The following is a 24,571-nucleotide window of genomic DNA, read 5'->3' as shown; positions in this document are numbered from 1 at the left end:
AAAACACCAGGGGTTCTTCTGACAGGACAGAAGTTGTCTTCTGGCCTAGCCAGCATCTTTTGAGGATGATGTTTGGAAGATAAACTTCAGGCATTGTGTAAGGCTCAGGTCTGTGATGGTCACTGGTGGATTTGGAAAACTCTAGTTATTGCTCATCTGACTTTAAATTATCAAGCCCTTTTTTTTCCACACACACAGAAAAACATGCAACCGGTAACAGACAAGAGAAATATCCTTCCAGAACATCTGAAGCGTTCAGAAATTTCCTCATGCATTGCAATTATCCCAACTAGATAAACTCACCATTTTCATCTATGAACACATGCATGGCATCCACGGAGAGCTCATCTTGCACAGACGCCTCAGGTCCACTTATTACTTGCAAGACAGAACTGTCTTGCTGAGAAGTTACCCGGTAGATTATCTGCCTTTGCCTGCTGCCCTGGTAACTTGACACAAAAATGTTTCAAAACTACTATGAGGAACTTTTTTCTTGTTCTCAATAAAACAAAAAGAAAGAGAGGTTAATTAAAAGTTTATGTCATTTCTACTCAGTGAAACAAAACAGCTTACATCATATCTTTGAAGTACAAAATTGTAAAGTAAACTGGCCTTACAGTGCTGCAAATTTGGCAGACTCTGGTAGCACCGGACTAGTACTAGCACGATCTTGGCTTTGTACATCTGATCTTTCCTGTTTAGGAAGTTGCTCACAGTGCTTTTCTGTTCCCACCATTTCTTCTTTTCTCTCCGTCATCTGGCTATCTGGAAAACAGGGCAGTGAAGTGGAGCCACTCTCCACAGATGACTTTCAAGAGTTTTGTTGTTAACTACTGAACAAGAGCATCTAAAAATGAAAATCTAAAACACTGCAGTATTTGCTAGTTTTATGGAAAGCACTACCATTACTTAAAACAATACAACCACAAATCTGGATGAGGAGGTACTCTGACCTCTATGAATGGGCTTTTTCAAGAACACACTGTGTGAAGTACAGGACAAACAAGAGAGAATTTCTGCTTTGCTTCCTATTGTTTCAGAGGGAAACAATCTGTTCCTAATCTAGAATGGTAAGAGGCTGCTTCCCTGGGGGCTGTAATTGTTTCCCAAACTGTGTATGCTGGCAGTGGAAAAGCAGAAGCACTGGCCCATTCCCCTTTTAAAGAAGGGAAAGCAGCACCTTCAAAGGAAATAGAGCTCTTGGACAGGAAAGCAGATAGCTGCCTAATCTCTCTTCCCCACTGGCCACACACCTGAAACTACCAGTTTACAGGACAAAGGGCAAACTGGCAAAACAATTTCACAGCAGATTGATTATCCTATGCTTGAAAAATACAGGACTATAGGTTTAAAAACACACATGAAGTATTTGTCCAATTTCTACTACTTTAAGTACCAATTATATTTATATTGCCTCTCTACACATGCATGTCATTTTTTTCATATATGTATATGTGTACAACATATTCATGGTCAATAGTGAAACATTTTTCAACTGTTTATAAACCAAAACAATAACCTGTTAGGGTTCTGAAGTGCAACTAAGACAGTGATTTCATCAGCACTTTGTGCAGTTGTGCAATTAAATGCTTTAAATGGTAAAAAAGGGTGCTTGTTGGAGATGCCTCAGTAAATCCTGTAGCTTTCTGCACCAAGGAAAGTGTACTGAAATTTACTTACTTACTCAGACTTCTTGCAATACCTGCTGTTTAAACACCTCAGATCAAGAAAAAAACCCAGAAATTTCGCCCCACTGAAAATTCCATATCTTAAGACGTATTTCTCACCAATATAATTACCATTCTAACCTGTAACAATCACCAGTCAAGAAACAGTGGTGTCATATTTATGTTGGTCTAAGGATTAAAGAGAAAGAAGGCTTATAAAGGATGTTTTACTTTTTATAAGGTCAGCTGATAAAACTGAAAAAAGTAAACAAGCTTTTGCATATCATTTCAGATCATCTGTCTTGTTTTCCTCACACTGCATCAGCTGATCTACCAATACATTATTTCTATAAACAAACCTACCTTCATGAGCTAAAGCATCTCTACAGCAGTTTCAATGCAGAGGACAAAGCCCCCTCACACCCTAAAGGCTATGCTATAAATACAATGAAACAAGCACAAGTTTGATATAGAAAATACTTTGTTGTGCATGGAGGCAAAATTCAATAAATCTTCCAGGTCTCTTTTATTCTATCTTGGGAAAAAAAAAAAAAAAGCAGTTAGGGGAAGAGATAACAATTTTTTCCTCTCCTAGTTAAAAATTTAAATTCCAGTTCAAGCAGAAACTGTCATTACTGAAGCACCCCCTTAATGATGTAACCATACCTGTGGGCGGTGATGGAGCCACAGATACCTAATCAAAATGACCTTCCTAAAGGCTTGGGCTGTTCAAGCTGTAAGAATAATTGATAGAGATCAGAAACTGTGGTTTAAATAACCTAATTGGTCCCATAGTGCCCAAAACCAGCTTTAGGGCTGGAACAATTAAAAAGATTTTTTAAAATCTGATTATCTAGTGGTTTCAGAATATGCTTCTCTCTTTTCCATTCCAAACCACAAGCCTTGCAGACTTCTTTTTCCTGCTGTGGTAAAGAGTCTTAATAGCAAAAACCTAAACATACTGCTTCCTACAAGCTTTATATGTCAATCAGACAATACCATGGTGATGAGGACTTCCAGCACTGGAAAAGTGGGCCATGATGGCTTTGTGACTGGTTTTCAAGATTATTACTCCCCTTCTTCCAGGTGACTTACACCTTCAGTATTTAAACGAAGACAGAGATGTCTAGACTAGGAGTGCCCTGCCAGAGTACACAATTGGCTCTACGTCACCAAATGCTCCCTGCACAGAAATTGTGCTGGCAAAGCTCAAACACCAGGAAAAACCTTTTCCAAGTGCAAGAGCAGACTAAAGAGGACAACATGGCAGAGTACTTGCACTTTTCCCTGTGCCATTTACCCTTATCCACAGCTCCACACGTCTCCAGCTCATGCCCAGGTGGGCTCACAGTAGTATCAAGATCAGACCTAGGCTCTGCAATAACCACATAATTTATCTGGAAATTATATGCCACATGACTCAGACATGTGAGGTGTAGTTATCAGGACTCATGGCCAAATCAGTCTTGTGGCAGGGTGACTCAGAAGAGTCCTGCTTAAACAGCCAAGTTTTGGTCTGTACACCATTTTCATATTTTGACAGAACACAACACACAAGCTTAAGTTACTGTGGTAAAATACTTATGAAAAGGAACAATTCTTACAGGTCCCATACATAAGATATTTTCAGTAAACATTTTTTCTGCACTAACAACTTTTATCAGCCTATCAACATTACTTACAAGTATGCCATCCCAGTGCTGACAAATGAACTCCTAATTTAAAAGCAGTTACAGTACCATACTTTCTTTTGCCATGTAAGTTCTTCACCTGTAGAACAGATTTTAAGTATCCTAGATCATCCCAGACAAACCCTTGTCCTACTCTAGGAGGAGGCTGTAAACAATTTTACAGCTGAAATGAAACAGCCTTTGTACATATGTTAATACAGTGAGTCCAGAGGAGGGCCATTGAGATGATCAGAGTGATGGAACCTCTCTCCTGCAAGGAAAGGGTGGGAGAGTTGGCTGAGATTTCAGCCTAGAGAAAGCTCCAGGCAGACCTTATTGCAGTCTTTCAGTACCTGAAGAGAGACCACAAAAAAATCTGAAGAGGGACTTTTTACAAGAGTGGGCAATGATAGAACAAGGAGGAATGTCTTTCACCTGGAAGAGGGCTGGTTTAGATTGGATATTTGAAAGGAATTCTTCACTGTGAGGGTGGTGAGGAACTGGTACAGCTTGCCCTGAGAAGTTACAGATGCCTCATTCCTGGAAATGTTCAAGGCCAGGTTGGATGGGGCTCTGAGCAACCTGGTCTAGTGAAAGGCATCCCTGCCCAAGGAGAGGGGTGGGAGGTGTTGGAACCAGATGATATTTATTAAGGTCCCTTCCAACCTAAACCATTCTTTAATTCTGTGATACAGTAATCACAACAACCAACTATCAGTGTATCTCAGCCTTAAAGTTGCCTTAGTATTAGGTAATTAGAATTAAATTTTATTACTCTGTAACTTTTCTCCAAAACATTTTTACTACTTGTGGCCCCTTACTGGAGTCTTCCAAACCTTCTTCCTCATCTTTTACTTACATATCCCTATTCCAACCTTCCTAGCTCACTCCTGTAAAACAAAATGCCACTGCTGTCATAATTTCAAACACCATCTGGTTTGAAACCTGGGCAAGCAGAATTAAGCTAATTAAGCCTGTCTCTCTTCTGCTCATTAATTGCTTTGCTACAGAATCCACTTCCTTCAACAACATTATGCTCTGAAAGAGAAATTTTCACTTTCAAATACATTTGCTGCCTGTTCAGCCACAAATAAATGATTTCAAATCGCTCTATGCTTTTGTTAGTACCAGCATGAAACCAAAGTTCTACAAGCTGTGAACTGTGCCATTCATATATGTGGATTATAAATCCTAAGAACATCCCTAATCCTTTCTTCACCAACTACTTTAGCAGACACATCTAGCTTATGCACTTTCTTGTCAACCCAAATTTGCCTATTATGCCATAAGTACATTAAAAGAAAAAACTGCCATTTAAGCTGGTCATCCACCAAACAACAGGAGTGCCCAGGGAATACCACACCGTCCAATAATTGCTACAAGAGTCCAGCATGGACACTGAAGCAGCACGTGGTATTATCCATTAATGAGGATTGCCACATTAATCCTGAAGCAACAGGAAAAACTAGCAATAGGCATTGTACCTGCTAAAGGAAGTGACTTGCTTGAAACAATCTCCTGTGTCAGCAGCAGAGCTAGGAATTAGTGGCCTAATCACAACACCCACCAATTACATCAGAACACAGACCTCTGAAATAACCTTTTTTTTTTTTTCAGATGTCAGACTGGCATCATACATACTACTACTTCTTCAACTTAAAGACTGAAATTTTAAAATTTTAACCTGTCAAGCCTTACATATTGAGCATCAGATTCAGAGCTCTGCATACCAGTTCCTCCACATCCAAAGATGTGCATCAGAAGCCATGTGGCCCCTCTCTGGAACAAGAGTCAGGGGTGATACACAACTGCTCCAACAGATGAGCTAGCACCAGGCAGGGCTTTATTTCCTAGGTGCCACCCACCTGCCAGCAAAATCACCTGCTGTCACTTCCCACCTCGACTGTCAACTGCACCAGTGACTCAATGCACAAGATCTCTCTTCCTCCTAACTACATGGCATGTGACAGTCCTCATTCCCACATGCAAAGAGGAAAAAAAAAAAGTCTAAAAATACCCAGGAGTATGGTTTAGTTTTTTATAGGAGAAGGGTAATTGCTTGGGATCCAGAACAACTCACTCGAGGTTGTGGTTTGTGCACTGCCCAGAACGATGAGTACCTTTTCTAAAAAGAGCCTGCAAAACATCTAAATTCGGGCCATGCAGCCCTGGTTTAGTTTCTCCTGCACCAGTCCCCACCACTCCCACAGCAGGCTTTGCTCCCTGGGTGATAATACTGCCTGTCCTAGATTACAAGCCAGCTGTGCCAAAGGGGACCTACAGGAGATTTTGCCCTAAGTCTGATGCACAACTGCTCTTACTTGGTTCAGGACACATCAGAGGGACCCAAAGCAGCCAATAAACACAGGTTTTCTTACACCTCTCAAAGACTGAAAAAATTTTGCAGTTGCCCTACAACACACTTTCATCATGTGGGTGGTATAAGTGTGATTCAAAACTGAAAGGACTCTGGTCTGAAAGTCAGTTTTAGCAACAGTGTCAGTGGTATTTTCTCACAATCTAGAAGAGGTGGAGTGGCTATAGAACAGCTCTTAGAGCTTTTATATCCTGTATTTTAACAGGTTAAATCTGGCACCCTTAGAAGTGTAAAGAAAGGCTTTCATTTTCTCATACTGCATTTTACCAAGCTGTCTACTGGCAAAGGCTTATGTGGTCAGGATGGTAACTCTTCTATTTCCACAGAACACCCAAGTTCTGTGAGGGACCATCCATAACAAAGACCCATCCATGACATTCACTCACTTGCCAGACAGTTCTGATGAGCACATTTCCCCACTTTCCACAAATTACGCAAAATATCAGCTTTCTTTCACACAGCTCTGAACATCCAGCTTTCCAGGAATTTGCCAAGTTTTTCACATTGCCTAATAAAAATCTTTCTGGGGTGCATTTCATGCTCATTTGGACCAGACATCTATTGCTAACTTTTGCCAATTAGACAGTGTGCAAGTTAAAAGAACAAAAACAGAACCAACCTCCTCCCTCAAAACAACTGGTGCATAGCTTGACTCTGTATTCCTACACACACACACTTTTCTTAATAACCCCGCTAATGTGGGAATAATGTTTATTCAGATCTGTTCCAAGATACTATATTATTAAAGCATATTTGCAATGGCAAGGCTGTAAACAAATTAAAGGCTTTCTCATTCCTAAAATTCAGTCTTGCAAAGGGGAAGCTCCCAGTAATGACAGTAATTTATTTTAACAAACAGCACGTTCTGACTAGGCTGGAAAACAAAGCCTACTTGCTCTTAAAAATAACTGCCTTTGAACTACCTCTCCCAAGCTCATGGAGTTCAGATTGAATCTCCTTTTTCCCACAGCACCAGTTCAAGATGCAGAATCCACAGCTGCCATCCCTGCTTATGCAGGACACCTCCTTTCCAGTCCCTCTTCTGTTTCTGGATGACACTTGCTGAGCCCACACTGCAAACAGAGACACTTAATTACACAGGTATGCAGCTCAACTTCACTATCTCACAGAAGTACAGACTTCAGAAAATAGAAATAGGAAGACTTAGAATAGATATTAGGAAGAATTTTTTTTACTGTGAGGGTGGTGAGGCACCAAAACAGGTTGCCCAGACTAGCTGTGGATGTCCCATTCCTAGAAATGTTCAAGGCCAGGTTGGATGGGGCTTTGAGCATCCAGGCCTAGTGGAAGGTATCGCTGTCCATGGCAAGGGTTTGGAACTAGATGATGTTTAAGGTTTCTTCCAAACAAAAACATTCTGTGATTCTTTGAAATTCAGTTCAAGTTGCTAAATGAGAGCTTGGTATGAGGGAAGAGCAGAATTCTTCTGTTCCCTCGTTATCTTGTATAAGAATCTTGTTCACCAGATCTAAAGCATAATAACTACACACACATTAATAAGTTTTGGGGTTGGGGTTTGGGTTTTGTTTTCACTGTGGAATCTGAGTCTGACTTATTCAGATCATTTATTGCTTTCTTTCATGCAGCAACCTTGCCTGTTCATATTATCTGAGGGTACTTGTCTGAAAGGCCTTTCTAGATTAGCTGCATTTTCTTTTTTAATTTTCAGCTAAATTTACCTCTAAAATTCTCTTTCCAAGCTAAGTCACATCACTCAGAAGTACAATTACTGGGTAAACACTCCTTGTTATGGCTGAGGATCAGAGGAAAAAAAAATCCCAATCTGCTTGCTGCAACCCTCACGTTGCTGTGTGCTGTTGTGCAGGTAGGTGACTGCACCCCAGGAATCCAGCAGGGCTCAGCAGGCTCAGGTGACAAGCAGGGCTTGCTCAGCACTTGTCTTGGGCAACCAGAGCACAGACTGGAGCCAGCAGGGCAGGCTGATAAACTTGATAGAGAAGGACAGAAACTGCAGTGAAGAATAAACAGCCTGAGAAGGCGGGAGAGATGGGTAAGATACACCAGAAGAGAGGCGGCAAGTCTAGGAAAACAAAATTCACTTCTTCTGCATTTACCCTTCTCTCAATTCCTCAGAATTCATCAGAAGGAATTGAGAGGAGGGTAAGTGCAGAAGTGAATGCAAGCTGTGGGGAGGCAACAGCTTTAGGTGGGCTCAACAGAGTGGAAAAGCCTAAACCAGCAACAGTGTGATTGCCAGGAAGAATAGAAGGAAAGAAGAGGAAGAGAAATAAGGAGGTGGCACAGGAGGGGAGTGCCAAAACTGAGAAGGGATGATTGAGGGAGGAAAGGGACAGAACTAGAAAAGGTGGAAGAAAAAATGGACGCAGGTGAAAGATGGAATGAGATGGGGGTGTAATACATTGGATAGGGCAGATATAGAGAAAGAGTGAAAGGTAAATGGAATCTAAAAGAAAATGACACATTGAGAAGATAAATCTACTTATTTTTTTTAACAAGATAGAAGCATGCATTTCACAATAGTTTTAAAGACCTTTTAAGTCAGTTGGGCATTTTTCATGTAATGGAAGGTTCTTCCAGGAGCAAGCTGGTAGAATAGGAAGGAGCAGACACATAGCAGGGCCAAGCTCTTCTTCTAGGGTACCATGAAGTTTCCTACCTTCCATGCAAACTAAGTATTGAGACTGCATCCTCTTAGGCTTTCCTAAAACAGTTTGTTATAGGATCTAAGGTAAACCAAACATTTTGGAGAAAGGAAAGATACAAGCTGCCTTATTTCATTTTGACTCAGATCTTCTAAACTGATTGTGCTGATCACTTGGGGAAGTACCCCGAGATTGCATCTGCCTGCACTGCACTGTATCTATCTCACATCCTCATTACATGGCCCTACTAATTTTGCTGGAGGGCTGCTAGAGGCACTACAAACAGTCCTTCCCAATGGAAAAGGGTCACAGAGTCCAGTGACAGCAATGACAATGCTGATTAAAACCAGAAATTTCTATACAAGAGCTATAAATTGTACTGCATATAGGTTTTTTAATTAGCTGATTGATTTTGTTTTAAACAAATGTGCTCTTGATTAAATGGAAACTTGCATGGCAATATACTATTTTTAATTAAAACACTGAGGGCTTTCACTGAAAACAGCCACCAAACTTTCATCTTTAAAATGCAAATATTTTAACTTTAAGCAACTGAAAATCAAAACTCTTCCCCATTGAGAACTCTTACCTTTTTTTTTTAAATTTTAACCCAACCCACAACCATTCAGGAAATTTAGAAATATATGTATGTGTGCACACATGTGTTAGCTAAAAGTTGAACCATCTCCAGTGACAATTCCAGCTTTCATACTTAGAGGCACACAGACAACTCCTCAACACGCACCTGGTAAGATGTGCAAGGGCGGGTGTAATGCTATAGCTATACACATTTTTGCATACTTCTGGTATTCCAACAATCCAGGCACACTATTTTAGTACAGAATACTAAATAAATAATAGATACCTACTAAGCTTATCACTAGTTTCCTAGAGGAAGAAAAACAGTTTTCTACAAGAAGATAAAAATATTTCAAAACCGCAGCTGACACTATCACACACTTTCACTAAATCACTTTGTCCCACCAAGTCCAGCCCTACCCTGGCCCTATTAGCAAAACCAGTCTCCCTCTGGGAATTTGCCTTATTGCAGATATCCAGCTAAGCTGCTCTAAGTAATCAAACTCTTCACAATATCTTTATTCCAAAAGAATTGTAATCCGCGCATAATACCTCCAACAAGCCCATTTTCCTTTGTTGTCTCCATTTTGACAGTGGATTGATTAGATGTCTTCATCTTTGAGGTATTAATGGATTCCAAGAGGGAGACAAATTCTAGAAAGTTAGATTCGTTGGGCATCTGACCTTCTTTAGCTTCTAGATCTGATTTAGAGGTTGGTAAGGTCTTTTCTTTGTCAGATACCTCCGCAAAATTCTTACTTAAAAGCACATCTGTCCCACTGTCTACACTCAACACCCGCATGTGCCTCTTTTCATGAGCAGTTCTGCAGGACTGCGGGTCTAGGTTATGCAAGTCTTCCTTAGAACTTAAATCCACAGCCTGGACATTTTCCAAAGCATTCTCCTGATTTGGATCTGAACAAGTGTTAGTTTCTAGAGGTGTATTTGCTGGGTTGCTGAGCTCCTTTACTGCATCACCTGATTCATAGCCAGAGCATTGGTTGGACGACAGCTCTGCCCTCAACATTTCTGGAGTTCTGTCACTTTCACTAACTTCTGAGCAAGGCTTAGCTTTACTGTCATCAGACAGGTCAAACGTGATAACAGGGATTCTGAGCTGTTCATTAGTTTGCTGACTTGACCAGCCTGCTCTAACTACTCCAGAGTCAAGGGCTGAGCTTGTTCTCTCACTTTCCAGGGCCTGTAAGTGGACAGAGCCTGGTAGGTCACTAAGGGTAGTGTTTGGTGTAGTACTCATTGTGATGACAATTTTAATGGGCTCACACAGCTGGTCTCCAGGAAGAGAATTGTCCACAACTGCAAGAGCAGTCTCACTGTCTGAGCAATCAAGGTCCTCATGGCTATTACCAGCATTGCAAGAGCTTTCCATCTGCTCGTGCTCTTTGGTTGCAATAGCATTGCACTGTGGGCAGTTATTGGTAAAACCTGTCTGTGGTGATCCATCTGGCAATTTCTCTCTTTTGTAGCTTTTAGGATTACTTAAATGGTCTGAAATAACTGAATTTTCACTGTCCCATGGCTCTGAAGAAACTCCAGTCCTTAAAATATCACCTTGTGATGAAGAAATATTGGAGAAGTTTTTAGCTACGTCTCTGTCCACAAGAATATCTTGGGATCCATGGTGGCCACAAGGCTGTCCATTCAATCCTTTTTCATTTATTCCATCACCAGGAAATGTTTCCATAGCAGCTGGTTTTGTTGCTATTGCTGATGTGGTGGCACCTGAACCGGAGGTTGTAGAAACAGGTAATATATCTGCTTTGATACAGGGTGAGGTAGATGAAACTGGTGGTGTAGCCTGATCTTCTAGTACCATAACACCTAAGAAAAAACATTTGGGCATTAGGTCTCACATGAACACTAAGCATTAATAAAGTATGATCTTTAACCAATAAAACCTGATCCAGAGCAGAGCAAAGGAAGCACAGATGATGCAGCTGATTAAAACAGTTCTAAAGCAACAAGGGGGTTTTTTTTGGTAGCTACATATGAAATACTACAAAAGCAAGATAGACTCCGTCCAAGTCAGGACAAGCATAGCAGCATGTCCAAATAGTCAAAATAGCTGAAGAAACAGCTAGTTTCAAAATCAAAATGTTTTACAGAACTATCCCCACTTAGGGAGAGGTGAAGGAAAGAGTAAGCCAATGCTGCAGGTTTGCTACATCACTTTCTGCAATTCCTAAATGGTCACACAGGATAAGCCTTAACAAAAACAAAACAAGATTTAAAATATTAAGACATCTCAAGTGAGATGGAAGTGTAGGCAAAGTAAGGTGTGCTGGAATATACAACACAGCTAAAAGTTGACAATCACAACAGAAGTTTACAGCCACATGTTCAAGGATGCAATACAAGTGTTAACTTCCTAGTTTAATGCTTTACAGAGCTCAGAGCTTCCTAAGAATGAGGGGCAAGGCTCTTTCATCTCCCTGTATCAAAATGGGGAGAGATATTTGCACAGCCCTCAAAGGGTTGCATCCCAAACAGCTTGGCTGATGGTTGAGAAAGCTTAGTCTGTTAAAATACCCTTGAAATTTAGTTCTAGCTCTTCAACTCAGATCCTAACAGGAGGCACAACAGAACCTGCCATGGAGTCCTCTGTGCCATTATTTTTTGTGCCAAGCAATGATTAATCAACAGCCTAGGGGACTTATAAAGCCTTTAAAATACCTCTAAGATCTTCAATCGTTTCCCGTGTTGGCAGGTCCTAAAAAATGAAAAGAAACACACAAGATTAACATGGTCATTTATTAAATTCTGTTGGGGAAAAAAAATCTATCAATGTAGCTATCAATAGCTATCTAATCAAAGGTTAATTACAGCATTGGTAAGGTGCTTAAAATCACTGAAATTTGAACACGTACCTTGCACAAAATGCAAGGGGTGGGTGAGGGAGATGGTTATAGAACAGTCATGCTCCAAATTGCATCACTGAAATTGTGTGTGATGTTTGGGGAGGGGAAAGAAAAGCAAAATGTTCTTTAAAAAAATTTTTGCAGTGCCTAATCCAGATACACTTTTTTTAATCATTAAGGAATAGAATGCATTCGTCTGTTCCATTTATCCAGCTGTGTGTTTCCAAAGAACTAGAATGAAAAGTTTGGCCTCAGCATTGGTAAGTATTTCTCAATGGAAAACTAGAGGACAGAGACATTAAATTAATATAGAATCATTTAGATTCCAAGAAAGCTTTGAAGGTCATTTAGCCCAAATCCCCTCTGCCATACACACACACTTGAAGGAGATACAGTTTGAGCAGGTTGCTCAGGGTCATCTCCAACAGAGCTTTGAAAATCTCCAAAGAAGGAGATTTCACAACTTCTCTGGAAAACCTCTTCCAGTATTTGACCACTCACTTGGTAGAGGAAAAAAAAAACAACACACAAATTACCAAAAACCAAAACAACTCCACAAAAAAAGACATTAAATGTAATTATTTGATCTAACTGTAGCTTTCCATGGCTGCAACTGTTTCTTATCCTGCCACTGGGCACCTCTGAGAAGAGCGTGCTCAACCTGTTGTGTAACTTACTATTAGAAAACTGAAGACAGCAGTAAGCTCTACTTGTATGGTTACAAAAGAGTTTAGCCTTACAAAGGCTGAAACAGCCCATCTGCCTGTCCTTAGACATAATGTTTCTCAATCACCTTGTTTGTCTCTGCTGGATTCTCATCAGTAGGTCAGTGTGCATGGGAACTAATTGGGGAGCTCAAAACTAAACACAACACTCCATAAGGAATACTTCAGGAGTTTAAATTCAACAGCCTAAGTGCATAATTAGAAACAAGACATTGAAAAAAATGACTGTGGCTCTCTTCTGACTGACAGGTACCAAAACTAAGAGGAAATTATTATTATTTTCTAAAATTTCATGGTGGTAGCCTGGCAGCAAGAACAGGAGACTTGGTTTGACAAGACCCAACCTACATGTTTGGAAGTGGGAGACTAGGATGAGATCCCAGGAAGGCATAGGTTTGCAGAATGGACAAATACCAGAATACTGGAGAGTAGGACAGAAACAAGGTGAAAAATATTTTACCTCATAAAAAAAAAGCCCAGCAAAAAGAACTATTAATGTCTCTGAATCACACAGATGCTACAAAAAGGTAAAAACACTCCAGGAAATGAAGAAATAGTTCTGATTCAGATCAGGATTTAAATAATTTGTAGTAAATAGGGATAAAGGGTGGGTGTGGAGGAATATGAAGACAGAATGAAGTATCAAATAGCCACTTATTCAGAAATCACTAACCATCCTCTGCACTGACTGAGGCAGGAGTCCTGTAGAAAAAAATAGCATGGTATCACATAATTAAAGATATTATCACAATATGCAAGGGGAGTAGCTTAAGATTACACAGTGTTATTCTGTTTCTTAATTTTTTGAAAATTTCTTCAACTTATCATGAGTGTTTCCTATTTTTTTCTTTAATAACATTTACACACATTACTTTCATCACTTCACATACGTTTGATTTATTAAGCACAGCCATTAGTGTTGAGTGCACATATAGGTACTTTTAACCTCCTCTAGATATCCCCTAGATTTAAAGGAATTTAAAAGCTGAAGAGATGTTTTTGGTTCATTTTATAAGCATAAGTCTAGTTATACAAAACCAAATTATTAATGGTCCAGGAGCAGATCTCTTCAGAGGCAACACAATAATGCTGACTGCATTAGCCTCTCCCTCCTCTCAAAGCAGCCCCAAAAAGCTAGTTGCTCTTGGCAAGATTTACAAAGGCCACTTGCTATCTGTAGAGCAGAGAGAGCCCTCCTAAGAAGTGCGGCATTATGTATGACAGTTTCAGCTCTGCAAAGCCAAACCTTTAGGACAAGGCTGACAGACAGCAGTGGCATACCCAGTAGATCCATTCCAAGGGAATGACCCTTCCTGCTTGGAGCAGGCCTGTGTTACAAGCAATGAGCACCTGGCAACACAAAACCAAGTGTGGTGAGCTGTGGACTGCTGGAGGAGTGCACATACTGACCGTGGCTCCAGGGGAGTCCTGCGAGTGCGGGGCCTGCACTCTGGAACTGTCAGGAATTGTCTGGGTAGAGCCGTTTGGGCTGCTCTCAGCGGCGGCGGGATCCCCCGAGTTATTGCTGAAGGGGAAGCACACAAAAGATAAAGCAATACTTATCACCACAGGGCATCACAGAGAGCTCTGGGAAGTAGCTCACGAATAAGAACACAATGGGAAGAAGTAGCACAGCACAATGAAGTAAGAGCACTTCTCTCCCCTCCAATGATAAAAGCACAGGGCTGTAAAAAAATACTGTAACACCTTTCTGCACTTCCTTCCTCACCAAGACAACTTGATAAAACTTAAAGAATAAAAACCCCTCAATGTAAAATGATTATGGCGTCTTCAGAAGTGGAGCTATGAGAAATAAAATGACATCTCTTCAACCTCCCTATGCATAAATAATGCCATTCAGCCTGACACACAAACAGATTTATTGGCACAAAAAGCAATCTAGGGCTTTTCCTTAGACATATGACAATCAAAAGCTACTCCTTTCACAATTTTTGCTTTTTAAGTACTGGAGTATGTAAGCCTTATCTAACTGCCTGTTTATCTGGAAACCTCCCATAGCCTACTTGAAATGCAACACAGAGAGCACTAATAGAATCATTAGACCAAAATATAAATTTTTGCTCTGGTCTAGGCAAAGTAAATATACAGCCATTACTAATTTCACATATTCTAAGGCAATTTATAGATCAGTTCCTTTGTGGATACACTAAACTATCCACTAACTCCTTTTACACATATGTTCTACTAGCTTTTCCATGGATAAAAGCAGGTATTTTCAGACAAAGTTTACTATCAATAACCTAAAAATATTCTCTTTCTCAGGTATAACAAACAGAAATTCAGTTTAACAAAAAAACACCAAAAAAAAAAAAAGGCAGAAAAACACCACAGTGAAATGTTGAAAAGCATGAGGTTGGACTTTTCTATCATTTATTTTTAAAATTCCAAAGTTGTATATAAGCAATAACATTATTTATCTGGGTGGTCTCTTTCCGCAATATTTTTTTTTAGTTAACTGGCTTCAAAAACTGCTCAGCCAACCTGCCAACTATGAAGGTCTGTTTAAAAAATTCTGTCATCCATCCAGTCAAAATAATATTAAGATCTTTATTTTCTGAGCAAGTACTAATTAATGGATTGTTGTGCATACACAAATCAACCTGGCAGAAACAGTCACATGATTTAGCATGCAACTTTTAAGTTATTCTACCTTTACTTCTCAGCCAAAACAGCCTGAAAGGCATAACCCCATCTAAAATAAAAATGTTGTATGGGTAGTGACACACAGAGGCATTTCTTAGAAGAGTCTCAATGCAGGCAGACCTTGACTGTCCCAGAAACATCACTGCCAGGAGTGTAGCACAGACATGCATGTCTAAAGACACAGAAGAGCAGAAGCACAGAGGAACACAAACTATCTTGATACTACTTAGCTGGCGCAGAGCTAGCAGTAGCAACTGCAAATGCATCCAAAAACTACCCTAAGCTCTTTTATACACTGCTCTCTGTTGAAGCCTGACTGGTAGTTTTAACAAAGCTACTCAATTTAAGCTTGCTTTGGACATTTCTATGCTTCTGTCTCTTTTAAATGTACTTTATTTTAGCATTTTTCACATCTGTCATAACACTTGCTATCACTGAAAGCCACTTGCCAGCTTCATTTGTTTGTATGACTCAAGCTTGAAAAACCATCAGGAAGGGTTTATTTATTTATTCCAAAGAGTGCATAGCAGAACATTCTACCAATACACAAATCTGGAAAATGTCAGTACTAGTCTTCATCTCACTACTGTTTTTACTTTCAATACCAGCACAGCCTAGAAGCAGCCCTATTAATTCTATGCAAAGACTAATAGTACCTGGCTTCTCAGTAGAGAAGCTACAACTGAACTGCCTACCAAATGCCCCTGAGAAATAAAAGCAGTATTAACTTTCCTCATGACCACAGAAGCATCATAATTATCACAATAAAACAGAAGGGAGAAAAGCAACTTATGCATCTAGGTGTGATCTGAGAGGGAACTTACTAAAAGCACACAAAGGCAACATGAGGTCGTCTTGTCTTCCAAAGCCATGATATTAAAGCATTTTCTTTACCAACAGGTGCCTGCCACTTCCCAGCAGGTAGGAGCAAGCATTTTAAGGCTTCCCCAGAAAACTTCTGCCAGGTTTTCTTCAGGATCTGTTAGCACATCCAGTACATATCTCCTCTACCACCTTCACGTGCCCAGCTGCTGCCCAACCTCTGAATCAGGTGCAGCTCTGCCTGCTGCACCACAAGAACATTTCAGCTACCTAGCTGAAAAGCACTAAGCAAGTTTTTGAAAGTGTCATTCTTTATACACCTGTAAGGAGTATTCTTGCTTTCAACAGACATTTCTGCTGTGCAGGACCATGGTGCAAACTCACCCATTTTACATAATGTGCCAACGATGCAAGGAAAACCTTACCTACAATTTGAGGACTCAACTGCTTCTCCTTTTTGAACCTCTGTATCTTTACATTGCCTTCCATTTTTTCTTGAGAGCTTTTGTTGAATAACTTCGCCTTTATCAAACATAAGGTGTAAACGGTAGCTGATCACCTTTATTACCGTGAAGAAAACTGTCACCGAGCTGCAGTACACAAAAACTGTCACTGCATTTGCTGGAAAAGCCTACAGAAAGAAATAATGAGGACACAATGATAACAGTTTCCTTTGAGAAAATACTGTTAAAACTTTTAAATACAATATATGTATTGAGTTCTGCTCCCAGAAAAGGTTTAAGGGTTTCTTCAAGTTTCAAACCATTTCACAAGATCTATTCTTTTTATTAGCTGTGGATAATATTTGTTATCAAAATCGGCAAAATCTCACAATTGACAAACACTATAAAGCTTTTAAAAATACTGCAATCCCATGTTAATGCAGCTGCAGCCTTTCCTAAACTATGAATTCATAAAAATACAGACACAAAATGAAACATTAGTTATGTACAAACACAAAACCTTTAGAAAAATTCTGTCATCTTACTCTATATGTCAGTTATGACTCAATAGCAGAACACTGTCGTTTGATGTCCGTTTTCTAATGCCTCACAACATGTTCCCAAATACCTTAACCACTGAGGAATTTTAAATAATTAGTCAGGACTAGTCAAAACAAATGAATAAAAACACAGTTAGAGAGGCATCCTGTCCCGGCTGATGTTCAAGGAGTGAGGGATTGGCTATGTGGTGCTTAGTTGCCAGCTAGGGTTAAACTATGACACAACTTCTTTGAATTCTTTTTCTAAAGTACATAATAGTTAATTTGCAGCTGTCTGTGATCTGTTTGATGATCTGTGATGAGCACCGCAGCTCTTCGTCATTAAAATTAATTACAGTTCAACTATAAAGTCTGCAAAGTTCTTTCACAGACATGACAGACTAACAATTTATTTATACACAAATACTTCCTTACAGTAAAGGGCAAATCATAGCAATGGACAGTTGCAGTTATAATTGAAGTACCAAAGCCTTTACCATTATAGTCATGGAACATGTTTATGTATTGTTATTACACAGTTGCAGTCTCACAGTGAATTTAATCTCTCTTAAAGTTTCAGGGGTTTTATTTAAACAGAGATTTACTACATTCTCACACAAGAACAACAACAAAAAACCCCAAGCAACACACAAAAACAAAACAGGTTTTCAATACTCAGGACTTGCTAAAAGCCTGCTGAAGGTAATTTTTAAGAATAGTCTTTACTTTGATACTAAATCAATCATTTTTTCAAATTCATAAATAAATCACACCGACCACACAGATAAAGGGAAGGGAAGGCACGCTTATTTCATCTTTAGAACAAGTCACCACATTTATCTTGATGTTGAAATTAATATGTTGAATCATTTCTGTGTTGTGACAAGCAAGTGGGATGCAATTCTGATGCTGCTTTTGGCTCGCTGGGACTTCATACCATCAAGATGCACACATGAAAATTTTCAGGCGAATCCTTTTTAATGACTATTCTGATTCAGATACAAAGAATCTGTTGCACAATAGTGGAGGAGCTATTTAGGACATACGTACTACCAATGATCCCTAATAGACAGACATGACTTTCTACAAGTTGAGGCTTAAGTCTGGTAAGAGTACTTCATGGTACTGTGTAAATACCAACTCCCAGCACACCCTTCAGTTATTTAAAACTCAGGCCAGGAGAGGATCCATTTGCAAGGTCATGTTCTCAGGGTATAAGGCTTAGGAGATGAGATTGAAGAACTTGAGGTTAAAGAATTTGTGGTTTATGACTAATGTTTTTACAAAACGAGTACGAAATTGTTTGGTTTCACAAAGAGCAGCAGCCAATTATCTGTAATGACTGTTTAGGAGAGATTTGTTCACCTTCCAAGGAATCTCTTCAACTATACACTAAAAGGCACAGATCAACCACTCATTATTAAATAACAACTCAGAATGGCCCACTAAGAAAAGAAGTGCTTTATAGGTGACATTCATAAAGCTTAATAAATATAATATGAATAATGCCAAGAGGACACAACAAAAATAGATTTCCAGTAGCACAGCCTGTGCGTGCAGAGAGCACGCCACAAGAGAGACTCAAAGGAAGCTCCTAGATTTTTGAGTGGAAAACAGGGCCAGTTTTAGCAAATGCTGAGTGCAGCATGTGCTCATCTCTGCCTTGTGACCAGACCTACCAGAGCTGTGCCCTGAGCCAGCCCGTGGCCCCTGTGCCCATCTGTCCGAGACACGCTGTGTTTTAGTGTGCTCACCACACCAAGACACCAAAGGCATCTTGTGCATCTTTAATACTCTGAATCTTGGGGCAGGCTGCATATACAAGCCAGCAGGTTGCTCTCTGTCCACATGAGGATTTAGGAGAAAGATGATAATGGAAAGCCCTCCATTCTCTGAATCAGGCCTCTTGCATAAGGAACCAGTGTCATATGACTGCAGTTGGTGTTCCCAGGGACAGACAGGTGAAAACTATCAAATCCATGCTAAGGAGGAACTAAGTTACAGACCACTGAGGAATTAGATGATAGAGTCACTTTTGATGCACTATAGTTATAATTAGCCTGGTTTTCTATGAAAATGAGGTTTTATAATCACACTGTGTGTCTCTGTATTCATCATCTCCCTCCATCCCCTCAGTTGAAAGGTAGCCAAAGAATTAAAAAGTTATTCAGCAAACTTTAAGAGAATACACCCCACTGGGCAAGGTCACAGCAGCACACCTCCTCCATTAATGAGAGGAGCCCACACAGTTCTCTGACCTTTTGATGCCACCCTAGTGACAGGGAAAGCTTCAATTGAGTTGACATCTTATTAGAAGCTATGAAAAAAATCCACAAATACAAATTCATTAGAAAGCGGGCTTCATGACTTCCCACAGGTTTCTATGGAAGCTGTAGCCCTAGTTTTCTTCATTCTTTCATCTCATTAAAAACTCTACCATAATGTACTTTTTGTTCTCCAGTAGCTTCTGTTGTTGTACCCTGCACCAGCATAGCGTGGGGTCACAGCCAGAAATGTGGGCTGGTGTGCCCCAAATGTGGCCCAACTTACTGCTGCAAATGCAACAGGGTTGACATCACCACCTAAGGAGCACCTTTGCTTGGGGCTTCTGCCTGCCCAGAGATTGCTCTCAGAAGAACAGCCACATTCTCCTTCGTGTGTCTACTGGCATTATTTGACTAGCACAAAGGTGGAGGTGACTGAGATATGCACATGAAGGTGTGTAACCTTTGAACAAAATACCACACCTTGTCAATTGAATGATAAAGGGTGCTTAGACCCAGCCACTGCTTGAGCTCCTGAGGCATCTAGAGCAAGGCAGTGCTGCACCTGGGCCTCACTGTCTCTGTGTGCTACAGAACACAAATGAGGGACCACTACCAAACAAATGTTCAGTCAGCCACTACCATCAGAGACATGCATGGGAGATATGACACTGGGCCCAAAGATCCATGTTTATCTGTTAATTAAAGTGAATCAATACTAAGAGATGTCCATCACATAAAATAAAATATGGGAAAGCAGGTAGCAAATAAAATTCCAGGGGTGTACATTGAGTTCTAAGTGTGTCCTCCCACACAATAAATACAGTACGTAACAGGGTAGCCTATCTCTCTGCTGTGGAGATATTTGTATCCTTAACTTTTAGAGAGATAGAGTGGGGTAAAAGGCAGCCAAGTGGGACTGGAAGCAGCTGACACACTGCTAGTTTTATCACAGTTTACCTCTGAGTAATTTATGTGCCCACACCCTTATACTGCCATGTTGTACTTCTCCTACCACAGCATGATTTGAAGATCTAGTGCATGAGAAGCAACAACCCTGTAAGTTCAAGGGTTGCCTGTCCAACAAAAGGCAGGAGAAACATTGAGTAGGTTGTTCTGGGGAGTCACCCAAACACAACACACGTTCTCTTGTAGCTTGTAAAATAAGCTATAGCACAGTATTTCCCAAAGTTGCATCTCTGGGTCACTGGTGTTTCACTGGGGCTGAATTCAGCCCAGGGGCTGAATACTAAAGAGTTATCACTATTTTCATGTGCAAAACACCTAGGGATCCTCAACTGTTTGGTGAAATAAGAGAACTTTAATTCTTAATATATTATGAAAGTTGATATGGCACAGAAGAGATCTCATTATAATTTTGAAAGTTGATTTGAACAGCAATGATGCTTGAAATATCCAATGTACATGTTTAATGTTTAAATTATAAAAAAAATAAAGTAACATGGAAACACAGAGCTGCATTTTCAGGGGCAGGAAAAGCTAATAAAGGAATCCTTAGTACTGAAGTAAGCTATGCTGAATAAGCTAGAGAAAGAAATTCTCAATCCACACAACAGAAACAACTTGATACTTTAAGCTTCTCAATGCTACCATCAGCATGCCTCTGCCGAGCCACTGTGAAAAAACTAAAAACAGATGGATGAGTTTTGCCATTTGATTCAAATCACACTGTTTCAGAGAGACTTCCTGACTTCAACAAAAGACTATCCCAAGCAAAGGAAAAATTTCAAAAGTAGTACTCTGATCTGTTTTCATTTTGCCATTCCAAGAAACATCACTGACTGCTTTAGCTGAATCCAAAATATTGGTGTCAAGTATGTAACATAAATATCACCCCAAACATTACTGAATCTTGTAAACAAAATTTCTTATAAACCAGAAAAAACCTTTCTCTAAAAAGCAGGTTCAAGTTTCTAAGTGGCAAGAATAGATGTCTTGCATAAAGTTTACAAAGCCTTAGAAACAATCCACTTGAAAACAAGAAAATGTGTAAGAACATAATTACTGTCAGGCAGCCATCATAATAAACACTTTACTCTTATCAAGGACAAAGAATTCCCATAGCAATATATTAGCTCAAGAACACAATTCCTGCATTTAACCAGATGATTCATCAGAAAGTCAGTCAGTCTGCAGAAAAAGCAAGTCCATCTAGGTAAGCAAAGATGATGCCCAAGAGATTTCACTAGATAAGTTACATTTCTCCCCTTTAAAAGATGACTTCTAGCTTAGCTCTGACCTAGAGTCCAGTGTTCTTTTGTGCAACCCCCACACCTTCTTCACTTCAGAACTTTCCCACAAGGAATCTTTCCAGATACATACTTCTTTCAACTAAAAAAAGTTAGCCTTCAATTCTTTTTCCTTTGAAATCATATTTATGACTTTGACAGCAAATCCTACAATGCAAGACAATCCTACAACTTGCTAGTTTGCATAGAAAATATGCAATCAATCAGAAGAAAGCACATTGTTATTCTGGTTCATTAACTCCATGAGCCATTCTTACAGGAATTCACTGCAATCCATGCCACAAAATCCAACACCAATTCACGCTTAAAAATACAAGATTTGCTTTCCTCTGGGATTGCAGGGGGAGTCATAAATGCTCTTTGCTTTTGATAATCAGGCCCATATCTGACCACGTAGGGTGAAGAAACCTATTTAGAAGTTGAGAATTTAGTTGAGTCACTCCAGGAACCAAATGGATGGAAACTGCTTCTAACGGAAGCAATATTACCCTATAATCACTGAAGGACACACCAAAATAGATTCGATGATCCAGCAAACTTTAAGCTTTTCTCACACAGTAGGAAAGCACACAAAAACAAGAGCAAAAGTTTCAAGCTTTTCAGGAAAATAAATCTTAAAGTCCAGCAAACAAACTCTAGTCATTATTCACTTGCAAAGTTTAAATTTCAGCACAAAGGGAGCTGCATGTCACAAAAAGCCATGTGATTCACCAGTGACATTCAGCAAGGCGTATTAATTACATGGTATCTGGATTTTTCCATTTATTTACCCTTCTCAGCGGGTAAGACTGGATCAAACTTTAAAAAAACAAAACCAAAACACCTGTCTCCCCAAGAGATTTTTGAACAAACGTCCTCACGGTCATTCAGTATTTGCAGAGGCCAGCGCTGCACCCCTACCCAACTCCTTCGGCAGGGCTAAGGATCCGGCCCCTGCCTAGCGCAGCCGGCGGACTCACCCCGTTAACCTTTAGACACAAAACCCCCAGGTAAAGCCCAGAATGCCCAACATTTAAGCCCCCCGAGGGCAGTTTACAGCCGGCTGAGCGCACACGCCCTCGCCGCCGCTGCCGCCTGTGGGCCGGGGCCCGCGGCTCCCGCCCCGGCCCGGTGCCGCCCGCCCGCCGCCCCGAGCCAGCCCCTCTCACCAGGTGCAGGGCCATGGGCAGCGTCAGCAGGAACAGCCACAGATAGAGGTGGCAGCTGTTGGTGAAGGCGCCCTGCTCCGGGTCGTGGTACCAGCCCCCGGTCAGCGCCGCCCACACGCCCTGCCCCACCAGCCGCGCCGCCGGCGACACCATGGCCGCCCCCCGCCGCCGCCACCGCCGCCCCTCAGCCGCCCGCCGCCGCCGCCGCCATGCCGGGCGCCCGCGGATTCTCCCATGGTGCCCCGCGACGCCGAGCATCCCGCCCGCCCCACCCCGGCCGCCGCCGCCGCCGCCGCCGGGAGGGCGCCGTCACGGGCCGCCCCCCGCCGGGCACCGCGCCCGCTCTGCCCCGCCGCGGGGCCGGGGCCGCCGCCACACCGGGGTCCGCGCCCGGCTGCCGGGAGCGGCGGCAGCGCTCGGAGGCCGCGGGGCGGAGCGGGGCCGGGCCGAGCGGCGGCGGAGGGGGGGCGGTTCTGGCGCGGGGGTGTCCGTCACGGCCGCGTCCCGCCCCGGGCACCGCGAGGTGCGCTCGCAGGTGCAGAAAAAGCGCGGCACGGGGGCTGCTCCGGCGGCCGCCAGCTGGGCTGCGCGCCTCGCCGGCCACTCCCCCAGCGCCGGGTTCTCAGTGATCCTGCCCGATACATCACGAGTTTCCGATCTGCGAGCTCTGCCCAACTTCGGTGTCACCCGTTCTGCGTAGACTTGATATGTGTTTTGGGTGGGATGGGGGGAAATTCCTCAAAAAGAAACATTCGGATTCTTTCAAGAATGGATTTAGGGAAAAACTCCATCTGCCTTCGTTGAAGCGTTTAATGCAGTTGACCTCATACTAGGGGAGTGAGGAGGTAGGGGCGGGTTGGAGGAAGCTCAGGCGAAGTGGGGGAGAAGGGGGCTGAAGAGGCGATGGAGCTGAGTGGAAGCCTTGGGCAGGGGAGACTAAAGTCGGTGAAGAACGAGGCATAAAGATATCAGGTATATTCTTATGGGACGCCCCCAAAGGAAGGGGTGAAAGGTGGGTTGTGAACACCAGGACTGACCACACACGATGTTTGCCACCTCCCATCCCCGACCATCAGGAAACAGCGGTGAAATTCAATTTTAAGTGTCTCGCCGACCCCTTCTAGGGACTGTTCCATATGTAAGGACCTTTATTACAGTCAATTTTGTGAAGGATGCATATATGTAATGGATACATCTATCATCTTGCACATCACCAAATCTACCCTATTTCAATTGTTCCTGACTGTGGCTACAGTTTCACAGACCAAACATGCCATTCTGCTGTGCTTTGTGTGGATTTTTTTTTGACAAAGGTAAGAAACCACAGGTGCTATTATAGTAATTGTGAGCTCATGAACCACATACCTCAGCTTTCTTCCTGATGTCTCAGGTGATGTGGCCATGCTAGTTTTGGCCTGATGGGAGGGATGATACAGCACTGTGAACACGTGGTTGGGAGCAGGGGACAAATGGAATCGTCTCCCTCAGCAGCACTGCCACCATTAAATGCCTAAGGATCTACAGCCTTGGGGTTTGAGTACTTCTTCAGTGTGACCTTGGGATGTTTCCTGAGCTGTATGAAGGAGGCACAGTCCTGACCATGCCTCATGTGCTACTCCTGTAAACATATCTTGCCCAAACTTCTGCCTTGTTGAGTGAACTTTTCTTTATCCTTTGCAGGTTCTTTTCAAAGATGACAAAGTTTATTAAACCATTTGTAATGATTGAATCAAGTGCAATATGCAGCTATGAATAATGTTTTTGATGTATGATAACTAAAAATGTTAAGTTTCAGAAACTACTGAAATCATTTTCCCACAGGTAGACTAGCAAATAATTTTGTTTACATGCACAGCTCCATAATAGAAAGGTGGGTAAA

At 41.5% G+C, this 24,571-nt stretch overlaps 1 protein-coding gene across 2 annotated transcripts in view; it reads right to left on the bottom strand.

The window, feature by feature from the left end:
• The window catches only part of PCNX2 (pecanex 2), a 153,137-nt gene extending 130,188 nt beyond the window's left edge, over positions 1-22,949 (bottom strand). Inside the window, exons 1-7 of one of the 2 annotated variants that reach the window (XM_077175595.1) lie at positions 22,693-22,949; positions 16,454-16,659; positions 13,953-14,067; positions 11,633-11,669; positions 9,491-10,780; positions 618-765; positions 304-449 (exon numbers count right to left, since the gene is read on the bottom strand). In XM_077175595.1, coding sequence (XP_077031710.1) covers positions 304-449; positions 618-765; positions 9,491-10,780; positions 11,633-11,669; positions 13,953-14,067; positions 16,454-16,659; positions 22,693-22,845 — 2,095 coding nt within the window. In that variant the 5' untranslated portion in view covers positions 22,846-22,949. Of the gene's footprint in view, positions 1-303; positions 450-617; positions 766-9,490; positions 10,781-11,632; positions 11,670-13,215; positions 13,245-13,952; positions 14,068-16,453; positions 16,660-22,692 lie in introns of those variants that run through there. The other variant, XM_077175596.1, reaches the window with a different exon arrangement.
• Positions 22,950-24,571: the final 1,622 nt, after the last annotated feature.

Source organism: Agelaius phoeniceus, chromosome 3 (assembly GCF_051311805.1).
Source record: "Agelaius phoeniceus isolate bAgePho1 chromosome 3, bAgePho1.hap1, whole genome shotgun sequence".
NCBI classification, from domain to species: domain Eukaryota; kingdom Metazoa; phylum Chordata; class Aves; order Passeriformes; family Icteridae; genus Agelaius; species Agelaius phoeniceus.
This window is presented reverse-complemented; position numbering and strand designations above follow the sequence as displayed.